At 39.9% G+C, this 27,337-nt stretch overlaps 1 protein-coding gene across 1 annotated transcript in view; it reads left to right on the forward strand.

Annotated features, from left to right (window-relative positions):
• Positions 1-27,337, forward strand: part of LOC124777028 (serine protease snake-like) — a 215,150-nt gene that overhangs the window by 146,641 nt on the left and 41,172 nt on the right. The window contains exons 7-8 of the mRNA XM_047252284.1: positions 22,113-22,219; positions 24,688-24,947. Of these exons, the coding sequence (XP_047108240.1) occupies positions 22,113-22,219; positions 24,688-24,947 (367 nt within the window). The remainder of the gene's footprint in view (positions 1-22,112; positions 22,220-24,687; positions 24,948-27,337) is intronic.

Genomic DNA, 27,337 nt, shown 5'->3' on the forward strand with positions numbered 1-27,337 from the left:
AATATTTCTGTTGTGCGCTGGTGAGCTTGCATGAGAAGAACTGCAGAGGCGAAGTCTGGCCATCGATTGTCTGGTTAAGGACAGAACCGATGGAAGTATCACTCGTGTCTGTGGTGATGAAAAGCTGCGCATTGGGGTGAGGATGCACGATGGTGCAGGCATCGGCAAGAAGACTTTTGAGGGTGGTGAAAGAATCAGTCATAGCAGGAGTCCATGGAACAGTCCGAGATCCAGAAGTGTGGGTGCCTGCCAAGGTATCAGACGGTGGAGCCTGAATCTCTGCAGCCCGAGGTAGATGTTGGCGATAATAATTAACCATCCCCAGAAAGTGCCGGAGCTCTTTGAATGACGCAGGTCTGGGTAGGTTTAGTATTGTTTGTACCTTCTCAGGGAGTGGTGAAATGCTGTCGGCAGAGACCCGAAAACCAAGAAAAGTGACAGCGGGTTGATGTAGCTGCAATTTGTCCCGGTTGGTCTCGATGCCTGCTGCCGCGGAGTGTTCATAACAGTTTGCACATGTCAAATGTTGTCCTCGACGGAGGGGCTGAACACAAGAATGTCGTCAAGGTATGCAAAGCAGAATTGTAGGTCGAATAGCACTTCATTGATGAAGCGTTGCTAGGTCTGGGTTGCGTTTTTCAGACCGTAGGGCATGAATCGGAACTGAAATAACCCAATTGTGGTGGTGATTGTTGTCTTCTCGATGTCTTCAGGTGCCATCGGGATCTGATGGTAGGCACGTTTGCAATCAATGACCGAGAACGTGGTCACACCTGCAAGGGAACTGGAAAAGTCGGCAATGTTGGGTATGGGGTAGGTGTCCATAATTGTTCGTGCGTTTAGTCAACAGTAGTCTCTGCACATGCACCAGGACCCGTCTTTCATGGGTGTCATGTGAATGGGTGTAGACCAGCTACTGGCAGAGGGTTCAATGATGCCGGAGCTTAGAAGTTCAGAAATCTGCTTTTTAAAGTCGGAGTGGCACTCGGGACATAGTCAATGTGGTTTACTGGAGATCGGGGGGCCTGGTGTGAGGTGAAGCTTGTGAACTGTGCTGTTGGTGTTGGCGGAAATGTTGCCGGCGGCATGGGAGGAGGTTTGTTTACAATGTGTGGCGGGCAGGGCAGGTGAGGTGTGGCCGTGATGTTCAGAGCCACTCGGCGGATCCGACGGAAGCTGAGGTAGTGAAGTGTCCCAAGAGTCAACGTGACAAGATGAGCGCCAGCCCGAAGCATTGGCACCATGGTCGGGTGAGCTCGGTAGAGCTCGTGAAGCGTTAGTGAATCAATTGTCCGAGGGCGCGGGCTATGGCAGCACGGTCACAGACAAAGCACTAGGCGTGAGTGCACTGTTTGTGTTGACAGTGGCGGTCGCACGGCATCACACAGGATCCGAAGTTGCATAGTTTGAGGTGCTGTCGACGAGGGGAGGGGTAGGAGCTGTCAGTTCGGGAACACGCGACGCTCGTCGCGCATGCGCACTCGTGTCCGGCCGAGTGTCAAATGCTACCATGTTAGGGGGGTGTGGTCTGTGGAACTTTCAGTACATGTTATGGTAGACTTGATAGCACAGTTGTGAGGGGTAGCAGGAGGTAAGCACGCGGACGCTCGGTTGCTGGGACTACAAGCAGATTTGGCGCACTTACTGACTTTGCTTTGTCCTTGCTGCAGTGTCTGTAATTCCTTTGCTGCGTTGGAGAGCAGGAGCTGAGATTTGTGGAGCCGGAGGGAGAGCTCAAAGTTTTCCTTGCGTAGGCGAGTGACTTTTTCAAACCTGACGAGGCACTTGTGCGTTGTTTCTTGTAATGTCATCGACAGAGATGAGCATGTACGGATGAGATGAGCCCAGACCGATGTGTCACAGGGGGGTTTGCTTGACGGAGCACAGTGGAAATGAGTTTTGGATGGGTGATGAAACATGGGGTTTCGCACTAGGTCCGGCGATAGTTTATGGTGTCACAAGAAGTCAATGCCTAGTATAGGTTCCTCAATATTGCACACTAAAAAAGTCCACTCAAGATTGCAGTTGGCGGAGAGTGAGACGACGTAGGAGGTTGAACCCAAGCATTGTAGTTTAGTTGAATTCACGGCTTGCAGTGAAGTATGATGAGGGCAGATGTTCAACAACACTAAGGACGTAGGTGCCTGTGTCCACTAGGAAAAAGTATCCCGATGAAATGTCTTTAATATAAAGTCATCCGTAATTATCCGATTGTTCCCAGACAGAATGGAGCACTGGGAGGTGCCTGTCATGTTATGCGCAGGCACCCGGACGTACCTGCAATTGGCGTTTGGGAAGCAACAGGGTAGTCTGCAGTTTTGTCCGCCTCACCAAACCGTGTGTGGAATTAACAGTATGGGTAGTGCAGTTGTATTTCCTGCAGAAAGTTCGCTGCCAGAGCCAGTGAGTGAGGTTCGGTGGCCACAGCAGGTTCGGATGCCAGAGGGGACGTGACCATGGGTGGAGCCGGTGACGTCCCAGCTGCTTGTTTACTGCTTCCCGGAGCGAGCGGAACAGTCGGTACAGTACGGCCCTGGCCGCATCCGGCTGCGGGACAAAGAGCCTGGACCTAAGACTTGCCAGGTAGGCAGTGGCTGGCAAAGTAGAGCAGTGATGCATGATGTAGTTTGTCAGCAATTGTCATTCGTTGCTCGACAGGTTCGGGAGACCTCTGAGCCAGAGCAAAGCAGATGTGAGGAGGTAGTTTATCTGACCAGATGGCAAGGAGAGCTGTGTCAGAGAGTAGATCATCGCTGACCAGGGCCCATAGCCGTCTCCAGAGTTGGGAAGGTTTGTCATTGCCTAATTGCTCAGCGTGGAGCACTTGCCATATTGCTGTCTCAGTTGAGCACGCAAGCCGACGTGGAACTGTCTTTTTGGCCAGAGTGTACCGGGTAGCTGAGACCGGGTCAACAATCAAGTCCTCCTGGTCGTGGAGGTGGGTAATACGGCACAGAAATCTGGTTGACTCGTCGAGTTTGAAATGGTCGAACACTTCATCCACAATTTTGAACCAGGTTGTTGCCCTGTCGGGATTGAATGGCGGCAGCGTCGGTAAGCATTGTAGAATGTTCAGAAGAACAGGTTGAGTTGAATTCATTGGGGCATTGCCTGAAACGAGCTGCTGTTGCTGCAGTATTCCAGGAGAGTGTGTCTCCAGGTATGTGGCGACGACGGCTGGTTGGGTGGCAGCATGAAGGTGACGCATTGTGGTTGAGCGCGATCCATCGTGACGTAGAAGGCTGACACGGGTGAGACACCATAATGTGTCGATTGCGGTTGCGGAAGTTCAACACTTTGCGGGTGTGTTTGGATTGATGTGTTGCAGAAGACCAACGTGGATGCGGCACCGAGATGTGCCGAGAATGGAAGCGGAAGCTCGACTGGAGCCGGTGCAGGGCAACAGGTGAGAAAAAGTTCAAAGTTTGAAAATGCGTGCTAGTCCGTGGAAAGCTCAATGTGCGGACAGAGCCAGAGTCACCTGTGTTGCAGGGAGGCTGTGGAGGTGTGGGCTGTCCAGAAGCACAGTGTGGAAATGATGTCGAACGTCGGACGGAATGTGTGAATGTTCACTGTTCATAGTCACTTCACTCTAAACGGTGTGCGGATAAGGTGAATGACATGGCACAAAACACTGAGGTGTAGCAGTAGGATGGAGTTGGAGGTCAGGCACAGATAACAAGCTATTGTTCCTGTTGCAGGCCGAGGTATGAAGCAGGAAGGCATGTGCTGATACTGAACCGAGGCAGGCGCGGGCATGGTTGGATGCTGAGGAGGTTGACCTGTGAACAAAGCAGTTCCAGCCACGTGGCAGGAATCCACATGGTACTCCCCAGATTGTGGTGTGGCAAATCGTTGTCCTAGTGGTAGTAGGTTGTCCAATGAAGCATTTGCAGAAATCGGCATTGGTCCCGCACTGCACAGAGATCCGTAAGAGGTAACTGCACCGTTGATGAGGGAGGGCACATGTGGTGGGAACAAAGGCGTCTGATAGCCGGAGTCATGCACACTCCTAACCTCACTTATTGTTGCAGGCTCGAAAATGTCCGGCAAAATTGGCGTAATCGGCAAGTGAGAGGCATCGTGTTGCAGTCCTGGCGGGTGTACATCGCCTGCAACAGGATGCATGTCGATCACAAAGTCCAGCGTTAGGTGTTGGGTCGAAGCCATTGTTCAAATGTTGTGTTGATGTAATACACGCGAAAATAATCGATGCGGACAACGCAGACACAGTAAAACGGCGAAAACGGAAGACGTTACAACTCGGGGTCACCAGTGTGGTGGATCCTCAAGTCAGTTACACCAAACACCACCTTATTATCAGGAGTTCATTTATTCACCTCTTTACACAAGCAAGGCTTACATAGAACTTGATGGTGGAACTGCACAAAGATAATGTTTGGCTTAGTTCAAAGATGATACTCAGATCGATACTGGTGTCGACCTCATTGGCGCCACACATGAATTGAGCTGTTGATTTGAAAAAGTGATATATTTTTAATGACAAATTTCATTAAGGAATAAATACATTGGGAAGCAGTAGTTAGTATACCTAGTTCTAGGCTTAAGCAGGATGTTCTTGAGTTCACACCACATATAACTCTTACTGCACATTTTTGTGGTCGGAAAACTTTTGCGTGGCTTGATGAATAACCCCCCCCCCAAAAGAAAAATCCCATATCACATTATGGAATGAAAGTAAGCATAGTATGCCAGCTTTTTCATTTTTTTATATCCTCTATGTCTGACACAATTCGCATTGCAAATAGAGATTTGTTAATACACTTCAGCAGTTCTGTGGTGTGCTCCTCCCAGTTAAATTTATTATCAGGCTGTAATCCCAAGAACTTAACACCGTCCAATTCTTCTATCTGCTTGTCATCATATGTTAGGCATATTCTTGTGGGACACCCCTTTCAAGTTATGAACTGCTTCTTTTTTTTTTTTTTTTTTTTCACCGTTTACTGACAAAGAATTGGCTAGGAACCAGTGATTAATGTCCACAAATATTTTATTTGCCGATCTTTATAAGACTACACTTGATTTGCTATTTATTGCAATGTTTGTATCATCAGCAAACAAAACAAACTTGGCATCTGGTAATGTTACTGATGAAAGGTCATTGATATACACAAGAAAAAGTAAGGGCCCTAAAATTGAACCTTATGGGGCCCCACATGTAATTAGTTTCCAGTTGGATGATGCCTGATAACTTAATACATGTCTATTTCCTAATGGCACCCTTTGTTTTGTGGCAGAGATATAAGATTTGAACCATTTTGCAGCATTTCCTGTTACACCATAATATTCTAATTTACTTAAAAGGTCATTGTGATTTACACAGTCAAATGCCTTTTACAGATCAAAAAATATACCAGTTGCCTGCAATTTTTTCTCTAATGAATTAAGTACATTTTCACTGTAAGTGTAGATAGCCTATTCAATATTAGAACCCTTTAGAAATCTGGACTGTGACTCTGACAGTATGCAATTTGAGATAAGATGGTTATAAAGCCGATTGTACATTACTTTTCCAAAAATTTTTGAGAATGCTGGCAAAAGTTAAATTGGATGGAAATTTGATGCTATCTCTCCCTTCTTAAACAGGTTTAACTTCAGCATGTTTCAACCATTCAGGAAATATTCCACTGATAAACGACTAGTTACACAGGTAGCTTAATATGTTACTTAACTCTGAATCACATTCTTTAATTAACTTTGTTGAAATTTCATCATACCCACTAGATGTTTTTGATTTTCAAGATTTTATGATGGACATTATTTCTGCTGGGGTAGTGTGGGTCAAATTCATATTATGGAAGTTACTTGAAATGTCTGGTCTGAGGTATTCCATAGCAGCATCTACAAAACCTGACAACCCCATCTTTTCAGTAATAGTTATAAAATGTTTGTTAAAAACTTCTGCAACACTATACACATCTGTCACCAATGTATCATTTACTCTTAATGCTATTTGTCCCTCTTCATGTGTGGTTCTATCTGTCTCCTCCTTTACTATATCCCACACTGTCTTTATTTTGCTATCTGATATGACTATCTTTTCCTTGTAATATATTTGCTTTGATGTCCATATTACAGTCTTTGATATTTTGCAGTATTTCTTGTAATGTGCTATAGCGTCAACGTCAGAACTGTTTCAGATTGACAGATACAGTTTTCTTTTTGTTTTACAAGATACCCCTATTCCTTGAGTAATCCATGGCTTCTTTGTAGAATTTGCTCTAACCTTGGTTAGTTTTGGGGGAAAACAGTGTTCAAATAAGGTGACCACTTTATTAGCAAAAGAGTTATATTTTTCATTCATGCCATGAGCACTGTAAACATCAGTCCAGTGAATGTCTCTGAGGAGTGTCCTAAAATAATCAATTTTTGCCTTATTGATTACCCTGTTCAGCTCAGATTTAACAGATTTTATATCCTGTTGATTATTAACATTTAACAGAACGAACTGCATGTCAAGGTCTGAGAGGCCATTGACTATTGGTTTTGTAATATGATTTTGTTCATTTGTCTTTTCTATAAAGATATTATCAATGGCTGTTTGTGAGCAATTGGCTACCCTAGTGGGGAACTTTACAGTGGGAATTAAGTTGAATGATAGTGTTACTAACTCAAATAATTTCGTATTGGGAGAGTCTTTAAGGAAATCTACATTGAAATCACCAGCAACCACTATTTCTTTGTTTTTCGTTGTTAAATTGGCCAATACAGCTTCAAGGTGGTTTATGAACAGATTAAAGTTACCTGCAGGTGCTCGATATACACTTAATATTATGAAGATTTTTTTGTGAAATTCTACTTCTGTTGCACATGCTTCCATATGCTGTTCTAGGCAAAGTTTATGAATATCTATGTTCTTAAATTTATGACAGTTCCTGATGAATGTGGCAACTCCTCCTTTCTCCATTTCTTCTGTACAAAAGTGAGATGCTAACCTAAACACTGTAACACTTAAAAGTTCTATACCAGTGGTCACATGATGTTCAGAGGGGCAGATTACATCAGCTGGGTTTGAAGACTCTAATTCATCAATGCAGATAATTAATTCATTAATTTTATTTCTCAGTCCTCTAATATTTTGATGCAATAAAGATAGCTGACATTTCACATTGACTGAGTTAAAATTGGGTAGTTGAAATATCTGCTGACTGTTGAACATTCTTAACCAATAGCTGTTTATGCTGATCATAGCTGTTTATGCTGATGATCATTTCTCCCTATGTAAGCTGGAATCAACAAAATATTTTGCATTCAGAGGAGAAAGTTGGGCATTGAAATTTAGTGAAAAGTTTCCACCAGAATGGGAAAATCCTTTTGTTTTAACGATGTCCACCCCCCAAATCCTATAACGTGTTTATGACACTCTCTCCCTTATTATTCAATAATACAAAACGTGCTGCCCTTCTCTGGACCTTCTCGAGGTATTCCTTTCTTGAGGTACTCCATTAACCCTGCCTGGTAAGGATCCTAACTGAATGACAGTACTCCAGAAGAGAATAGATAACCATAGTGTAGGCAGTCATTTTAATAGATCTGTTGCATTTAAAAGTCCCATTCACCCATGCTGTCAGACTTTCCTGTGATGTCCTAAACCTCTTGAGTCAAATGACAGGTTGGCTCCTTGAAAAATGCCATGTTTCATTCCTTTCCACATTCTATCCTAATCTGAGCTTGTGCTGTGTTTCTAAAGTCAACACAGTATTAAACTCTGACATTCAAGTCTTCAGTTTTTCTATCATTACCATATGTATAAAAGATGGACTCTCCTATATTGCATCCAAGGAACCACTGAGGTAGTGACTGTGTCACTATAGTATTAAGGGCATTTATACAATGTTCAGAAAAGTATTTAAATTGATTTGTAACAATCATGGTGTTCAGATACTGCAAGAAGAGTATTTTCAATGACCTATGTGGAAGGCTCCACTTGAGCATTTGTTGTCATATGTAATAGAGCTATGAATTTGTGAAATTACACTCAGTTTGAGTTTAAAAATGTCTTTAATTCTACAGCTAAAGCTACAACAACTTCTACAGGGAGTTCATATGATCTGAAGATACTGTTAAGAAGTCACTATCCTACAATAACCTGTCCTTACATCCGAAGTTTTCTGCAGCCATTAGTAGTAATAAATAAAACATTTCTGCAACAGAGCTGCAACCACTCCTGTAGTCATTTGTCATATTCCCAACAACATTCTGAAAATTTTGGAGGAGGTTGTATCATGCACTGAATACAAGATTTGGTTCTTATTCTCTAGCACTGGCATCAGGACAAAGGAAGATGAGTTTTTTGCACTCCATTAAATAATTTCAGGGCAATAAACAAAGAGACGGGCAATGTTGCTTACCTTAACAAACTCATAACAAGATGATGCAGGCAATATGCATCCTGTAGTGAAGTTGTAATGACAAACAATGCTATTTATGTGTATTTAAATTTGTGCTAAGCTTTATCCTACTTCTCTCTAAATGTGTGTTTTTTGTGTCTCCTAAGACACTTTTTTTCTTTTTTTTATTGCCACATGTGAACAAATGTCTGATTTTCTATTGAAATTCTTGGGCTTAAATTAAAGTGAGAAAGAAAATCATCATTTGTCAATGTGATTAATGCATAGCACAGGTAATGATTTCTTTGGGTATGGTTTGTGGTAGATACTTATGATTGATTATTAGTATACAACTTAACTAGATGAATAAAATGTCTACTTGCTAAGCAGTAGGAGGGTAATAAGCATATAAAGGCATTTAAATTTAGAAACTTTCAGAGGCAGTAGCTTCTTCTTCTGTTAGAATGGTTGTAGGGGAAGGTAGAGGGCTTAAGGGAAAGGACTGGTGAGATTTAGGAAATGGAGAGAGTTCAGAAAAGTCACCCAGATCTTCAGGTTAGGGAGACTCAACAGACAGTATGAGAAGGATGGTATTTCCTACTTTGTTTACATCATAATTTTGTGATTTCTCTTCTTTAAATACAATATTTTTAACAAACCTAACTATACTGTTAGTTTCAGGATACTAATGACTAAATACTGAATAATGACCTTCAAACCAAAACGTTTTATTTTTTTATATAATTTTGAATATTATTTATTTCATATTTAATAGATTGTGTGATAGAGAACTACAGTATTAAACATGTAGGTAGGATTTCCTACGTATTTCTAAGTATCTCTTCTGTTTCAAAATAACTGATGAAATGAAATACTTTTTTCTTATATTTTACAAATTTGTGTTGCACTTGACAGTAACTTGAAGGTAAGAGTTACAATACATACTGAATGAAATGTTTACTTGTACATCACCATCTACACTATGTCATACATTAGTAAGTGTGACGTCATGTACACTGGACTGCTGTTGAAGTTGCTCATCAATATTTTATAAAGTTTTTGTCTTCAGTTACTTATTTTAAAGTTAATAGTGTTAACATTTGCTGAAAAAGTAACTTGTTAGTGGATTTTCATTTATCTCAGTCTTCCTTCCTGTATTATTGACTTGAGTGGCCTGTTATTTGTGAGTGTGCTTAAGTTGTTCATCCGAGCCTCATGTCTCAGAACTGTGTTTACATTTTTTGGCATGCAGTTGTAGTAGCGGGTATAAATCTAAGTACTAACATAGTTATTTGCGCACTGCTATGTGGTTATTAAATTTAATAGTTTTCAGTGGTGTTTTGTGCTGTTTAATAATAATAATAATATTTATTCAACATCGAATAATCAAATACAATCCCTAGAAATAATACAGTTTCAGGATATCATACAGATTATTCTTCTGAATACGTCAGTTTATAAATTACAACCTAAGATTTGTTTGTATTAATAAATTTTACATATGTTCACTGCTGTGTTTTCTGTGTATTAAAGTTGTTTAGTAAATTTCTTGCTTTAGAAGTAGGCAACATGCAGCAGTTAGGAGGCCTTGGTTAGTTGCAAAGTCAAACAGAATGAAGAAAGTTCTGCTGCTAGGTAGTTCGCACAGTAGAGGTGTGGGCAAGCAGTTGCAGGAGCTGTTGGGGAGTGAGTACCAGGTCACCAGCATTTTGAAGCCTAGTGCACGGTTGGCTCAGGTGACTGACAGCACAGGGGAGTTATGTAGAAATTTTACAAAGGAGGATCAGGTAGTGATAGTGGGTGAAGCAGGGAACTGTCTTGATAGGAACGGAGAATATAATGTAGGTGGCCACCTGTAAAGATAGCTACTCAAACTGGTGGCACTAATGTGCATTTTATGCAACTGCTTCAGCATCATGATTGGCATCATCTTAATGCGGCTGTTAGGCACGTTAACATGGGGCTGGAGGGGTCACTGATGGCAGAGGGCATGGGTCACATTACAGTAGTGCCACTTGAGTCTATCAGTAGATCAGGTTTCACTAGCCATGGCCTGCACCTCAATAGGTATGGGAAGGGGAGGGTGGCAAAGCTTTTAGGTGACAGTGTAGTGGGTAGTGGTGGGATCACTCATGGAAAAATTCCTGTAGTAATTGGCATTAGAGGTACACCATTTTTAAATTGAAGCCAGCTGATAGGTATACCTGCTTAAAGGAAGTCCCTCTAACTAAGGGCTCACCTTCAGAGGATGTCATGTTCCCAAGTAGAGAAGGATTTAGCATAGTTCATCAAAATATAAGAGGTATTAGAGATAAAATTAGTGAAATGCTTATAGATGTTGACTCTGAAATTATTGGTATGTCAGAACGCCACTTAAATAATTTGACAATTCAGAAGCTCCCTTGACATGGGTACTGATTAGCTGACTGTTTTTCAAGGAGTTCCTTGTGGGGTGGGGGAGTGGTTATGTACATAAAAAAAAGTATTTCATTGGAGTCCATAGATCTGTCACATCACTGCACTGAACAGATATTTAAATGTTGTTGTTTAAATGTCCCCTGACTCCAACTTCAGAGCATCTCTGCTCAAGCTAGAGAGTGTTCCTGATTCCCTTTGTAGGAAGTACCAGATATTAGTTATATGTGGTGAATTAAATAAAAATTTTGTGTATGATGGTGCAAGAAAAAGGATGTTGGTAGATCTAAATTCATTTGATCTGATGCAGATTGTGTGTGTGTTTTTTTTTTTGTTTTTTTTTTTTTTTTTTTTTTTTTCCAGCTCGGGTGCAGGGGAACAGTAGCACAGCCATAGACAATATTTTTGCTCATTCTTCATTACTAGATCGGCATTCTGTTAGTAAAACGGCGAATGACCTTTCAGACCATGATGCACAAAGTTTAACACTAAAAGGCTTTTGTACTCAAACAAATGTTATATATAATTAGAAACTATGTTGGAAAGCTAATCCAACAGCAATAGAGAGTTTTATTAAACCTTGTCAAGAAAAAAGAGTGGCAGGATGTTTATAGTGCCAATAACATAGATGACAAATATAATGCTTTCCTTAACACATTCCTCATGCTCTTTGAGTGTTGCTTTCCATTAGAACATTCGAAATGAAGTACTAACAGTAATAGGCAGCCAGGGTGGCTGACTAGTGGGATAAGGATATCATGTTAAACGAAGTGGGAATTATATCAAAATGTGAGAAGTAGTCACAATGAAGCTAAAGTAGCCCATTACAAACAGTATTGTAAGGTGCTTAAAAATGTTATTAATAAGGCAAAGAGTATGTGGTATGCAAATAGAATAGCTAATTCACAGGATAAAATTAAAACCATATGGTTAGTTGTGAACAAAGTGTCTAGTTGTTAGTGTCTCTATCGAACCTGTATTTGGATCGGACTTCCTTAGCCCTTGTGCGGAAATGTGTGCAGTATACTGCTGCATCCATTTTCTATAAGCTACCACACGAAATTCACATGTTTTCAAATTGAAACTGAAGAGTTTCCTCATGGGTCACTCCTTCTATTCTGTCAAGGAGTTCCTTGAAAAAGTAAGCTGATTCTTGTTGTGTTGTTGATTGTGTGTGCTTAAACTTATGGATTGCCTTTTTTTGTGTTTGTGAACATTTTATTTTATCTGTTATTACTTTTATGTTGTAATTTCAGGTACTGACATGTTCCATGATCTTGGAGATTTGCTCCTCAATTTGGTCCTATGGAACTTGGTGTGTAAATAAAAATAAAATAAGTTTCAATCATGAAATGTACCAGAGATTTCAATCAACTACTTCAGTAAAGGAGTTTACATACCCCCATACACATTTCAAATGCCAGGAAAGTGTAGTCACATGCTGTTGTGCACATTTCCACATGCTTGTTTTTTGTGTCTGTGTGTGTGTGTGTGTGTGTGTGTGTGTGTGTGTGTGTGTGTGTGGGAGGGGGGGGGGGGGGGGAGGAAGGTTTGCATGTCTACTAGCTCCCAGGAATGAAGCATTTGAAAACTTAGTCATAATTCCAGTTATGTTTATCTGCCTATCAACTTTTCAATTATATCCTAAATGGTTACCATGACTCTTCACATTATTTCATTATATTTATTCCATACACCATTTTCCAGTATTATATTAATATTAACAGCAGCAAAATTTGATCTTATAAACTAAAATAAAAATTGAAATTTTCCTGACTAATTAAAATTGTGTGCCAGACTGGGACCTTGTCTCTTCCTTGCTGTGCTCTTACCTGCTGAGTATTTATGTGCATCTTGTGACAGCCTGAGGCTGTGAGTGTCTAGTTTTGATTGTCAATGTACAGTTTGTGAAGTTTGGTAAGTATGAGAGTTCTACATCTACATCTACATCTACATTGATACTCCGCAAGCCACCCAACGGTGTGTGGCGGAGGGCACTTTACGTGCCACTGTCATTACCTCCCTTTCCTGTTCCAGTCCCGTATGGTTCGCGGGAAGAACGACTGTCTGAAAGCCTCCGTGCGCGCTCTAATCTCTCTAATTTTACATTCGTGATCTCCTCGGGAAGTATAAGTAGGGGGAAGCAATATATTCGATACCTCATCCAGAAACGCACCCTCTCGAAACCTGGCGAGCAAGCTACACCGCGATGCAGAGCGCCTCTCTTGCAGAGTCTGCCACTTGAGTTTATTAAACATCTCCGTAACGCTATCACGGTTACCAAATAACCCAGTGACGAAACGCGCCGCTCTTCTTTGGATCTTCTCTATCTCCTCCGTCAACCCGACCTGGTACGGATCCCACACTGATGAGCAATACTCAAGTATAGGTCGAACGAGTGTTTTGTAAGCCACCTCCTTTGTTGATGGACTACATTTTCTAAGCACTCTCCCAATGAATCTCAACCTGGTACCCGCCTTACCAACAATTAGTTTTATATGATCATTCCACTTCAAATCGTTCCGTACGCATACTCCCAGATATTTTACAGAAGTAACTGCTACCAGTGTTTGTTCCGCTATCATATAATCATACAATAAAGGATCCTTCTTTCTATGTATTCGCAATACATTACATTTGTCTATGTTAAGGGTCAGTTGCCACTCCCTGCACCAAGTGCCTATCCGCTGCAGATCTTCCTGTATTTCGGTACAATTTTCTAATGCAGCAACTTCTCTGTATATTACAGCATCATCCGCGAAAAGCCGCATGGAACTTCCGACACTATCTACTAAGTCATTTATATATATTGTGAAAAGCAATGGTCCCATAACACTCCCCTGTGGCACGCCAGAGGTTACTTTAACGTCTGTAGACGTCTCTCCATTGATAACAACATGCTGTGTTCTGTTTGCCAAAAACTCCTCAATCCAGCCACACAGCTGGTCTGATATTCCGTAGGCTCTTACTTTGCTTATCAGGCGACAGTGCGGAACTGTATCGAACGCCTTCCGGAAGTCAAGAAAAATAGCATCTACCTGGGAGCCTGTATCTAATATTTTCTGGGTCTCATGAACAAATAAGGCGAGTTGGGTCTCACACGATCGCTGTTTCCGGAATCCATGTTGATTCCTACATAGTAGATTCTGGGTTTCCAGAAATGACATGATACGCGAGCAAAAAACATGTTCTAAAATTCTACAAGAGATCGACGTAAGAGATATAGGTCTATAGTTTTGCGCATCTGCTCGACGACCCTTCTTGAAGACTGGGACTATCTGTGCTCTTTTCCAATCATTTGGAACCCTCCGTTCCTCTAGAGACTTGCGGTACACGGCTGTTAGAAGGGGGGCAAGTTCTTTCGCGTACTCTGTGTAGAATCGAATTGGTATCCCGTCAGGTCCAGTGGACTTTCCTCTATTGAGTGATTCCAGTTGCTTTTCTATTCCTTGGACACTTATTTCAATGTCAGCCATTTTTTCGTTTGTGCGAGGATTTAGAGAAGGAACTGCAGTGCGGTCTTCCTCTGTGAAACAGCTTTGGAAAAAGGTGTTTAGTATTTCAGCTTTACGCGTGTCATCCTCTGTTTCAATGCCATCATCATCCCGTAGTGTCTGGATATGCTGTTTCGAGCCACTTACTGATTTAACGTAAGACCAGAACTTCCTAGGATTTTCTGTCAAGTCGGTACATAGAATTTTACTTTCGAATTCAATGAACGCTTCACGCATAGCCCTCCTTACGCTAACTTTGACATCGTTTAGCTTCTGTTTGTCTGAGAGGTTTTGGCTGCGTTTAAACTTGGAGTGGAGCTCTCTTTGCTTTCGCAGTAGTTTCCTAACTTTGTTGTTGTACCACGGTGGGTTTTTCCCGTCCCTCACCGTTTTACTCGGCACGTACCTGTCTAAAACGCATTTTACGATTGCCTTGAACTTTTTCCATAAACACTCAACATTGTCAGTGTCGGAACAGAAATTTTCGTTTTGATCTGCTAGGTAGTCTGAAATCTGCCTTCTATTACTCTTGCTAAACAGATAAACCTTCCTCCCTTTTTTTATATTCCTATTAACTTCCATATTCAGGGATGCTGCAACGGCCTTATGATCACTGATTCCCTGTTCTGTACATACAGATTCGAAAAGTTCGGGTCTGTTTGTTAACAGTAGGTCCAATATGTTATCTCCACGAGTCGGTTCTCTGTTTAATTGCTCGAGGTAATTTTTGGATAGTGCACTCAGTATAATGTCACTCGATGCTCTGTCCCTACCACCCGTCCTAAACATCTGAGTGTCCCAGTCTATATCTGGTAAATTGAAATCTCCACCTAAGACTATAACATGCTGAGAAAATTTATGTGAAATGTATTCCAAATTTTCTCTCAGTTGTTCTGCCACTACTGCTGCTGAGTCGGGAGGTCGGTAAAAGGAGCCAATTATTAACCTAGTTCGGTTGTTTAGTGTAACCTCCACCCATAATAATTCACAGGAACTATCCACTTCTACTTCACTACAGGATAAACTACTACTAACAGCGATGAACACTCCACCACCGGTTGCATGCAATCTATCCTTTCTAAACACCGTCTGTACCTTTGTAAAAATTTCGGCAGAATTTATCTCTGGCTTAAGCCAGCTTTCTGTACCTATAACGATTTCAGCTTCGGTGCTTTCTATCAGCGCTTGAAGTTCCGGTACTTTACCAACGCAGCTTCGACAGTTGACAATTACAATACCGATTGCTGCTTGGTCCCCGCATGTCCTGACTTTGGCCCGCACCCGTTGAGGCTGTTGCCCTTTCTGTACTTGCCCAAGGCCATCTAACCTAAAAAACCGCCCAGCCCACGCCACACAACCCCTGCTACCCGTGTAGCCGCTTGTTGCGTGTAGTGGACTCCTGACCTATCCAGCGGAACCCGAAACCCCACCACCCTATGGCGCAAGTCGAGGAATCTGCAGCCCACACGGTCGCAGAACCGTCTCAGCCTCTGATTCAGACCCTCCACTCGGTTCTGTACCAAAGGTCCGCAGTCAGTCCTGTCGACGATGCTGCAGATGGTGAGCTCTGCTTTCATCCCGCTAGCGAGACTGGCAGTCTTCACCAAATCAGATAGCCGCCGGAAGCCAGAGAGGATTTCCTCCGATCCATAGCGACACATATCATTGGTGCCGACATGAGCGACCACCTGCAGATGGGTGCACCCTGTACCCTTCATGGCATCCGGAAGGACCCTTTCCACATCAGGAATGACTCCCCCCGGTATGCACACGGAGTGCACATTGGTTTTCTTCCCCTCTCTTGCTGCCATTTCCCTAAGGGGCCCCATTACGCGCCTGACGTTGGAGCTCCCAACTACCAGTAAGCCCACTCTCTGCGACCGCCCGGATCTTGCAGACTGAGGGGCAACCTCTGGAACAGGACAAGCAGCCATGTCAGGCCGAAGATCAGTATCAGCCTGAGACAGAGCCTGAAACCGTAGTGGAAGAAGTAATTCTGTGAGAGCTGATAATGTCATGACTGTATCACTTAGTTGGTAAGAGCATAGCATACGAAAGGCAAGGTTCCAGGTTTGAGTTCTGGTCTAACAAATAGTTTTCCTCAGTCATGAAAGTTTTTAAATAGCTTATGCTTCACTGCTGACTGAAAGATTCATTCTGGGAAGAATCAAAATTGCACTCTTCATTCGCAATGCATTCCTAAATATATTGCATATCACCAGTTTCAACATATATTGTTCTCTTATTTTCTATTATACGTTGACCGAAATGCAACCAGTGCCAAGACACAGTCAGTACCTTCTCTGTGTGATGGCAGTGGTGATGTTACCAGTGACAGTGCTAATGAAGTAGAGTTAATAAACATGGCTTTCCAAAATTCCTTCAGCAAAGAAGACAAAGTAAATATTTCAGAATTATAATCAAGAACAGCTGCCAACATGAGTAACTTAGAAGTTGATGTCCTCAGTGTAGCTAAGCAACCTAAATCTCCAAATATAGGCAAGTCTTCAAGTCCATGTTGTATATCAACTAGGTTTCTTTCAGAGTATGTCAACACAATATTTCCATAGCTCACTCCCTGAAAGATCTGTACTTAGGAACTGAAAAGTTGCACACCAATACTTAAGGAAGGAAAAGAAAATAATCTGCTGAATCACAGGCCCCCATCACTAAAATTGATTTCAACACATAGTTTGTTCAAAGAGTGTGAATTACTTGCAGAAAATGAGCATTTGGTACATAGCACACACACAGAAAATATTATTCTCATGAAACACAACTCTCTTTGTTCACGTGAAATAATGAATGATACCAACAGTGGATCTTAAGCTAAGTCCATATGCCTAGATTTCCAGTAGACCTTAAACACAGTTCCTTATGGGTGGATTCGAATCATATTGTTTGCTTAGAGAGTGTTGATACAGTTGTGCAACTGGATTCATGATTTCCAGCCAGAAAGGTCACAGTTTGTAGTAACTGATGGAAAGTCAGTGTTTAAAACAGACATGATGTCTGGTGTTCCACAAGAAACTGTAACAGGCCCTCTACTGTCCCTAATTTATATAAACATTAAGGAGACACTCTGAGCTACTCCCTTGGATTATTTGTTGCTGATGCTGAAATTTATGGACAAATAAAGTCATCTGAAGATCAAAACCAATTGCAAAATCATGCATAGAAGATACGAGTGAGGTGCAACAAGTGGCAATAAAAACTGTGAGGTCATCCACATGAGTAAAAAAGCAAATTCATTAAATTTTGGTTACATGGTAAATCACACAAATTTGAAACCTGTCAGTTCGCATAAATACCTGGAGTTACAATCACAAACAGTCTAATCTGGTGGAATGCTCACATAGAAAATGTGGTTCAGAACCAAAGAGTGTATTATGTTGGCAGAATACTTAGCTGTTGCAACATATCTACTAAAGAGACTGTCTGCATTATGCTCACCCATCCTCTCCTGGCGTTTTGCTGCACAGCATGGAATCCTTACAGAGATAACATTAAAGGTGGACACTGAGGAAATTTAAAGAAACGCATTATTGCAAAAATGGAAGAGAGTAGTACACGAGTTGGGCTGACAATAATTAAAACAGTGTTTCTCATGAAATTTCAAATCATCAACTTTCTCCTTCAAATGTGAAAATATTTTGTTGGCTTTCACATACTTAAGAAGAAATGACTGTTATAATAAAATACGAGAGATCTGAGCTCACACAGAGAGATTTAAGTGTTCATTTTCCCACTTATTATTTCGTTTATATTATAAGTGATGTTTTTAGTTGATATAAAGTTTTCTGACTTTATGTGAAGTACATTTTTTGTTGTTGCTACAGTAATGTGAATTCCAGAATGAAAACCACAGGCAGGACATAGGAAAGGAAACCACTCACCTACAGTTGAATGATGTGGGTGCAGATCAGAAAATCTCAATGATCTGCTAAGTGTAACTTTGCACTAGCATCACTACCATTGCAGACATGGGCACCATACTAACATTTGCTTATTCTTTTAGAATAGCACTTGCAACATGCTTTCTCAACTGTTTACTGAATGTATTCTGGTCTCTGACTTCTTCTACAGTTTTTATCAGACATGACAACTATAAGCCAATTGCTATACTATCTGCCTTCTCAAAAATATTTGAATACTGTATGATAAGTAGATTAGAAATATGTTTAAATTCCAACAACATAATCACATCTTCCCAATACAGATTTCGAAAAAATAGGTCCATCACACATGCTCTGTATGCATTTCGAGAAAACTGCTGAAGTTTTGTTGACCATAAACAACCTGCTGTCAGTATATTTCTTGATCGGTCCAAGGCCTTTGATATGGCTGACCACAAACTGCTGCTTATGAAACTCCATAAGTATGGGATTAGAGGTGTAGCCCACAATTGGTTCCACAGCTACATTAGTCAAAGATAGCAATATGTAGAAATAAGAAAATCAGAGACATTCAGGAACTGCAGGTCAGATATACTACATACAACAAATGGTGTCCCTCAGGGGCCTGTCCTCGGCCCTGTTCTTTTCATATTGTTCATAAATAATCTCCCAGAACACATACCAAATGCCAGCTCCTTTCTGTATGTGGACGACACAAATATCCTGATAACCAGTAGAGGTGACACATTGCAAGATGCAGTTAATGAAACTACTTGTCCTTTACAATCATGGTTTGAAGCAAACAGACTACTCATAAATACTAAAAAAAACTGTAAGTATGAACTTCCATACTACACAAAATCTAACCCCCTTCAATGCAGTTACAGTTATCAGCAAAGATGACATTACGAACAGGCAGCACACCAAATTTCTTGGACTTACCATCAGTAACACACTAAATTGGAAACCACATATTGAGGCATTGTCACAAAAGCTTAGTAAAACCTGCTATCTATTACAATCATTAAAAGACACAGCCAGTGTAGATACCTTGAAGGTAATGTACCATGCCCTGTTTGAGTCTGTCTTGAGCTATGCCTAATCTTCTGGGGAAAGAGCTCTGATTTTCTCACAATTTTCAAGTTACAAAAACAAGTAGTAAGAATAATCAAAAGTAAAAAAAGAACTGAATACTGTAAACCACTATTTCAACAGCTAAAAATCCTACCACTGCTATGCCTCTATATATTGGAACTAGCTTGTTTTACAATACGGCACTTGGACACCCTTGACAGAAATCCAGACCGCCACACACATGACACCAGAAACAACACACAGTTACAAATTATAGCACACAACACAAAATTATATGCGAATGGGGTTAAATGTATGGGCATTAAAATATACAAGCACCTCCCAACAGACATAAAAACAAGCAAAAACCCAAAAATAATGAGAATTAAATTAAAGAAATTGCTACTAAATCACTGTTTCTATTCCATACATGAATTTCTTGAAACAAAATTTTAATTACTTGCAATAAGCTGTTTATTCAGTTGTAGATGTTTCTACTTAGTAAGATAATTTAATTATTGTATCTTATCTATATTCTGTCTGTATCTTATATATTTATTCTGCTATGTGCACTTTATACCACAATATTTTAATTACTTGTAATAAGCTGTATATTCACTTGTAGATATTTCTACTTAGTAAGATAATTTAATTATTGTTTGTTACTCATATTCTGTCTGTATCTCTTATATGTATTCTGCTATGTGAGTTATGTGCCACTACTGTCATCTCTCATCATATACCATCTTAACATAATTTTTCAAATTGACTTGTCCTATATCATGATGTGCTTTGCTGTACAAATTGTATGATCTACAGGACCAATAATAAATCAAATCATCAACAGTTCCCTCTAGTAACATGGAAGCTTTCCCTGATATATTCCAAAGATTCATTTACTCAGTTCTGTTGAAAACCACCTCATTCCTTACATTATTAGTCTACTTATTTGCTGACATTCTTCTGTTGCACCACATCTCAAATTCTTCAGTTCTCTTCTGTTCCAGTTTTCCCTGTGTCCATGATTCACTACCTAACATCTCTATGCAATGTACAAATGCACATTCTCAGAAATTCCTTCCTCTAATCTATGCTTGGTACTTTTTGTTCTGCTAGTCTGCTTTTTATGTATCCCTTGTTTCATATGTCATGAATTATTTTGCTTACAATGCACCAGAATTGCTTAACTTCATCTGCTTCACGATCATCAGTTTTTATTCTCATTTTTGCTACTTATCATTATGTTTGTCTTTCCACAATTTGTTTCAGCCCATATTCTTTACTAATTAGACTGCTCGTTCCATTCAACAGTTTCTGTAAATATATATTCAGTTCCACAGAGGTTGCAATGTCATTACTAAATCTTAACATTGATATCCTTTCACTTCGAGTTTTACCTTTATAAATTCAATCTAATAATCATGTAACAGATTTTCAGTTTTATTCTTGTCAGCAACTCAGATACATGAGCTGCCAAGCTGATTGTGGGATAATTCTGACGTTTGTCATCTCTTGCATTCTTCAAAATTGTGTGGATGATGTTTCTCCAAAAATATACCACCAACCTCACATATTCTACTTTCTAACCTGCATAGTGGTTTTGTTGTCACTTCCTCCAGTGATTTTGGGAATTCCAGTGGAATTTGAACTATCCCTTCTGCCTTATTCGATCTTAATTCTTCCAAAGCTCTTTTCAGTTCTGATTCTAATACTGGATCCCCTAGCTCTTCCCTGTCTATGCCTGTTTCTTCTTCCAACACATCAGCAGACAAGTCTTCCCCTTGTAGAGGCCTTCAATATACCCTTTCCACCCATATTGAATTTTCATTGCATTCTTAATGTCACCTCGCTAGCTTTTAATTTTGCCAATGGTTGTTTTGGCTTCCTATATATGGAGTTAGTCCTTCCAACAATTATTTCTTGTTCAATTTCTTCACATTTTTTGTGCAACTGTTTGGCCTTATGACCACGTACGTCCTATTTATTTCGTTCCAAAGTAACTTTTATTCATGAATTTCCCTGAAAATTTTTCTACTTTGTTCTTTTGTTGTTCAGCTGAAGTATTTCTTCCGTTAGCCTTGGTTTCTTCACAATTACTTTCCTCGTACCAAGGTTTTTATTTTTACTTTCAGTGACTGCAGTTTTTATAGGTATCCATTCACCTTCAACTGAAGCACCTAATGAGCTATTCACCATGACAGTATCTACAGCCACAGAGAATCTGAAGTGTACCTCTTCATCATTACTGCATTGTGATCTGAGTTTATATTTGCTCTTGGGTATGCCTTACAATTCAATATCTCATTTTGAAATCTCTGCCTGACTATGATGTAACCTTTCTGACATCTTCCCATACCTTTTGGCCTTTTCAAAATGTACCTTCTCCTCTTGTAATTTTTAAAACAGTATTTGCTGTTAAAAGCTGAAATATATGGCAGCATTGAGTCTTCATCCTTTCATTTCTACTGCCAAGCCCATATTCTCCCATGATCCTTTCTTCTTCTCCTTCCTCTACATCTGCATGCCAATGCCCCAAGACTACTAGATTTTCATCTCCCTTTACATACTGAATTACCTGTTCAGTATCCATATACACATTTTCTCTTTCTTCGTTTCCTGCTTGCAGCATCAGTATGTGCACCAGAACTATAGTATTGGTGTTCATTTGTGTCATTTCTGATAACAACCTTATAACTGAACTGTTGACAGTAACTCACTCCCTGCCTACCTTCCTATTCATGAATCCTATTACACTATGTTCTGCTGTTGCTGATATTATCCTATACTCAACTGACAAGATTTTCTATCTTCCCTATCATTTTAAAACTTCTCTTCTACTGCTACTTAGCTACATATGTGTGATAAACAATATATGTTAACAGGCTGCTATTGGTTATCAAGTTGATGGTAATCTGGAATGGAACTGTGGGGGATCATTAATCAGTGAATATTATGTCCTTACTGCTGCGCACTGCACACATATTGGAAAGTGAGTATAGACCTCAGCACAACTAGGATTGTATTCTGCTAACCATTATTGCTGTTTTACATATTAGTCAAAGACACAATGGAACGAAATAAAAGTGTTCTCATGAATATTGTCTATTAGTGTTAGTTGTAAATTTAATAAAATTAAACAAAATATCACCAAATATAGTTACTGATCACATTTACACAAAACAACATATTAGAAAGATAATGACTTACCTGTGTATAAATGATGAGTAGCACACAGATTGCACTAAATTGTGAATTAAGTTCAAAATTAGTCACCATCAGCTGTATTACTGTGCATTTGTTGCTGAATGTACCTGCATCAACACTACAGTGGAATTCAACTTAGGATCACCATCACCCTCCACATCCCCGTGTGCCTCTTCCATACATGCACTAAACACATGATGTTCATTGAGACTGCATTTTGAAAAGACATGCACAAAACAATTACAGTAGATCTCAAGATACTTCGGAAAACTTAACATTTATTTCATTAATGTAGTGTGGAAAGTCCTGGCAGAATGTAAATTTTTTGAGACAGAAGGTAACAGCTCACCAAACAGTAGACTCCAACAATCCATGACGCCCCAATGTAGCTGGTTACTGTGCTCCCACTAAAAGATATTGTGCTCCTGTCGATGAACACCACTAACCAGTTGCTCATGTTAAAGATGTGAACCACATCCTTGACTGACACTCAACAATTCCCACTCCATTACCACCGGGGTCCATACTTATCACTGTTGATTCCATCTCCAGACACTAACATCCCTCATGTCCACAGCCTTGTGCTATCAAACATTACCTCTCCAACATCCTTCCACTTGCACACCCCTATCCTCAGTCTTCCACAGCCCTGACACCTTCTCTCCTACTCACTTCACCTGGTCGTCCTCAGCTCAATACGCCACCTTCCTGGACACTGACTTCCGCAATCCTGATGGCTCCATGCATACTTCTGTCCATATTAAGCCCACTAACCAACAAAGTGCCTGCATTTAGAAAGCTGTTATCCATTCCACACCAGAAGATCACTGTGGTGTCACCGCCAGACACCACACTTGCTAGGTGGTAGCTTAAATTGGCTGCGGTCCATTTAGTACATGTCGGACCCGCGTGTCGCCACTGTGTGATCACAGACTGAGCGCCACCACAAGGCAGGTCTCGAGATACGGGATAGCACTCGCCCCAGTTGTACGACGACTTTGCTAGCGACTACACTTACAAAGCCTTTCTCTCATTTGCCGAGAGACAGCTAGAATAGCCTTCAGCTAAGTCCATGGCTACGACCTAGCAAGGCGCCATTAGCCTTACATAGCAAGTGATAGTTTGATAGGTATAGTATGAAATGTCTCATCCGGAATGCTGTATTCACAACAAGGATAAATAAAAGTTAAGTATTCGAGGAGCTGCATACTTTTCTTATTAGCATTCACTACTTATCCTGTTCCAGAATTCATGCCTGTCTGCGTTAGATTTCGGCCTCCTCTATCTACAATGTGTTGGCACATTTGCCAACACATCAATCACTTCCCTATATTCCGGCCACCTGTGGACGTCATATCTTCAGTGGCCAGAATTTCCTTGCCCAGTGTGCTGAAGATGTTACTAAGGTCTTCTCACTGGCACTGTCCCCCAAACCTAGTTTACAAACAATTTTCCCATGCCACACCCTCACACACACCTTATCCTTCCACAACTCTAAAGAGACAGCTGTAAAGGAGTGGACCCCTCATAACCCAGTGCCACTGCAGGCTGGAACAATTGAACTTTGCCCTTCATCAAGGTTTTAACTATGCCAAGAAAACAGGAACATCCTATTCACAATCATTCCCATGCTCCGAAAGTGGTTGTCTGCATCCCACCCAATGTACACAATAACCTAGTTTATCCCTATCACTATGCCACATCCACCCCTAACCTCTTGCTTCAAGGGCCATATCCTTATAAAGGACCCAAGTGCAAAACCTGCAAGATTCACTCACCCAGCACATCCTACTCCTCTCCTATTACAGGCCTGTTTCCCCATTAAAGGTGGGGCTGCCAGTGAAAGCAGACAGGTTATATACCAGCTCTGCTGCAGTTTCTGCACATTTTACATGAATATGATCACCAGCCAACAGTCCAATTAAATAAATGGTTTACTGGAAATTCTATTACTAACAACATTCAAGAATTTGTAAGATATTTTCAAACACTGAAGACAGTGTATGTAACAGCAACATCTTCATAGGCAGGGGAGTTATCTTCCATCAATAGGATACAATTTTATTTAAGGCACATTAATTTTTGTTAACAGTCATTACATCTGAGCTGCTAAAATGAAACATTTTATTTGTAGTGTTTCATATACAAACTGTGAACCATACTGATGTCAGTTATAGAAAATGTTACTAATTTGTCTTTAAACACATTATTTTTACTTATTTCTTAACAAAAAGGTGCTTTAACAAATTACAGGTATCCTGCAGTGATAGTTCGTCTTGGTGAGCATAATCTGAAAAGCGATCATGATGGAGCACATCCTGTGGATTATCACATTGCAGAATTAGTGCGCCATCCTGAATACAAAGGACCAAGCAAATACAATGATATTGCTCTGTTACGTCTTAGTGAGCGTGTGAATTTCACGTGGTCTATACGACCTGCTTGTCTCTACACACATGATAAATTCTCAGTCAGCACGGCAGTTGCTACTGGTTGGGGTAAAACTGAGTATGGTGAGTATAAAAAGTGAAAGGCAATAAATTAAAAAAATACACCCTATTGCAAATATGTAAGAGCAAAAAATTATTTACCTGATAATTTGTATGAGTAATGCAACATGAAGTCATAATGAACTGCTTTGCATAATACTTCAAAAGTAATCAATTATTACCTAATTTGAAAGTACAAAATGTTCCAAAACCACATACAAAATATATTGTAGAAGATACCTGTAAGAATGAAGTGAGGATATAATAGTGTCCAGAAAGCTCATCTAATGATGCTGCAGAGCATCACAAACATAGGCACCAATGTGTATCTGCAAATTTATAAACCCATTGAACTGCCTCCTCTGTAGATATTCAGTGAGTGTCATTTATGACAGCTTAATGTAGTCAGATAATAATTTAGGTGGTGACATACATACATTTTATTTGTAAAGATCTGTCTTGATCACATAAGTTGTACAATTTGCAGTTCCAGCTGTTGCAATCTTCAGATCTGTTATGAACACAACAACAGTGGGATGATAAACTCGTCCAATTAAATGAAGATAATCTATAAAATGCCTAGAAATACATGAGTGACAAATAAAAAAACAATAACATGACTAACAACAATGCATATCAGTAATACATACTGACGCGAAACAACTGCTGTGACAGTATCTGAGGTACAGAGGCAAGAGAGAGTGCTGAGTTCACTACTACCAGAGTCACATCAGCGTAATGTGTCTGTGCTTAACATACACAGGATTATACCATAATCTAAGAGTAAAATTAAAATTTAAAATACTTTAACAAACTTAGTCAGTGTATGCTTCAGTATTTTAATGTTAACACTGAAGAGCTCAGAATGATCAAATTAATATGTTATGCAAAATATCGAATGCAAAAAAAAATAAAAAAAAATAAAAAAATTGTGGCACTAAATAATAAAACTAGGCAGCTAAAATTGGTCAGAATATGGAAAAGTATATCATAATTAAAATTTACAAATGTCAGCATATTTTGACCAAAGTCATTGTTTTTAACAAAAATTGGTGGTGCTAAATGTTAGACTCAGAAAGATGAAAATTCATACTTTAGCCTCAGATTCATGTAAAAACAGTAGCTATGTCACACCAATAAGCTACCTCCATTAGTTTTCAAGTTATTTACTAAAAACCAAATTTGGAATGCATGTGTCCTTATTCATTATAAATCAATTTTTTGTAAAAGAAATTTCCAATTATAGCTCTCAATTACAGTAATACAATAATGCATCTGCACCACATTTCAAAAATGTATCATAAATAACTATAAATACAAGGAATATCAATGAGGCAGATCAGAGATCATCTTCTACTGTTGGTTACATTCTAAAAATTCTGTCTGGCAAAGTTTAAATGCAGTCTAGCTAAAACTTTTTCAGTAACGAAAACATAACTCTCTTTATGTAAATATTAAGAAGACAGTTATTTGTTAAATGACAGACCTATTAATTAATACAGGTCTTAGAAAGGGTCCTATCAGGTGCTGCTACCTCTGTCTAGGGCATTGATAGCAAATGTTTCATTTGGTGGTCCACTGTGCCAATATATAAATACAGCTAGACAGATACTGGGAGAAGACACTTCACTCTGAGATGGAAATTTGTTCATGTTAGTCAAATGTCTGCATGCATTGGGCCTTGGATGACATCAGAGCTGGGCAGAGTTGACCTTAGGGGTATTATTATTAACATTAGGAATATTATAATATTTTGTGCATGTGGTTTATTATGCAATATATCAAATAATTAAAATTTAAAAAAAAATTTAGTCATAGTTCCTGATCTCAATGAGTAAATAGAAAGTAGGAACACTTTCTTTCAGTGAGCGCAAAGAGTAATGTCGACTTGCAGGTTAGAAATTACAGTCAGTATGTTCTCCACCACTTACCGGCTGACAGCAAAAAACAGTTTTCAGGCTCTTGTAAATGGCAAAGGTAGGTGTAAAGCATGCACAGACAATTTAGGTGTCTATTATAATGACATAACAAAGTAATGATCAATTAGGATAATTACCCACCACCCCACAATGCAAAATATATAGATATAAATATCAACAATATCTGTAGACATAGGTACAAAGTAAATGCTGGTGATGTCCTGGGGACATTATATAGAACAGTACAGACCACTGAGCTAGTGTACATAAGTGAACAGTAGGGTAAATTCAGAGGTAAAAAAATGCAATACACTAAAGTGTTAATTAAAATTCTTTCCTATGGCAAAAAGAGCATCTGACAATAAAACATAAATTGAAATCCAATATGTGGAAATAAAATCCATGCTTAAAAACCATGTACAATGGGTAAAGAGTAACACTAGAAAGCCATTATTCTGCCAGAGTAAATATCATATCACTGTGTAAAAGTCATAA

Source organism: Schistocerca piceifrons, chromosome 2, assembly GCF_021461385.2.
Source record: "Schistocerca piceifrons isolate TAMUIC-IGC-003096 chromosome 2, iqSchPice1.1, whole genome shotgun sequence".
Lineage (NCBI taxonomy): Eukaryota > Metazoa > Arthropoda > Insecta > Orthoptera > Acrididae > Schistocerca > Schistocerca piceifrons.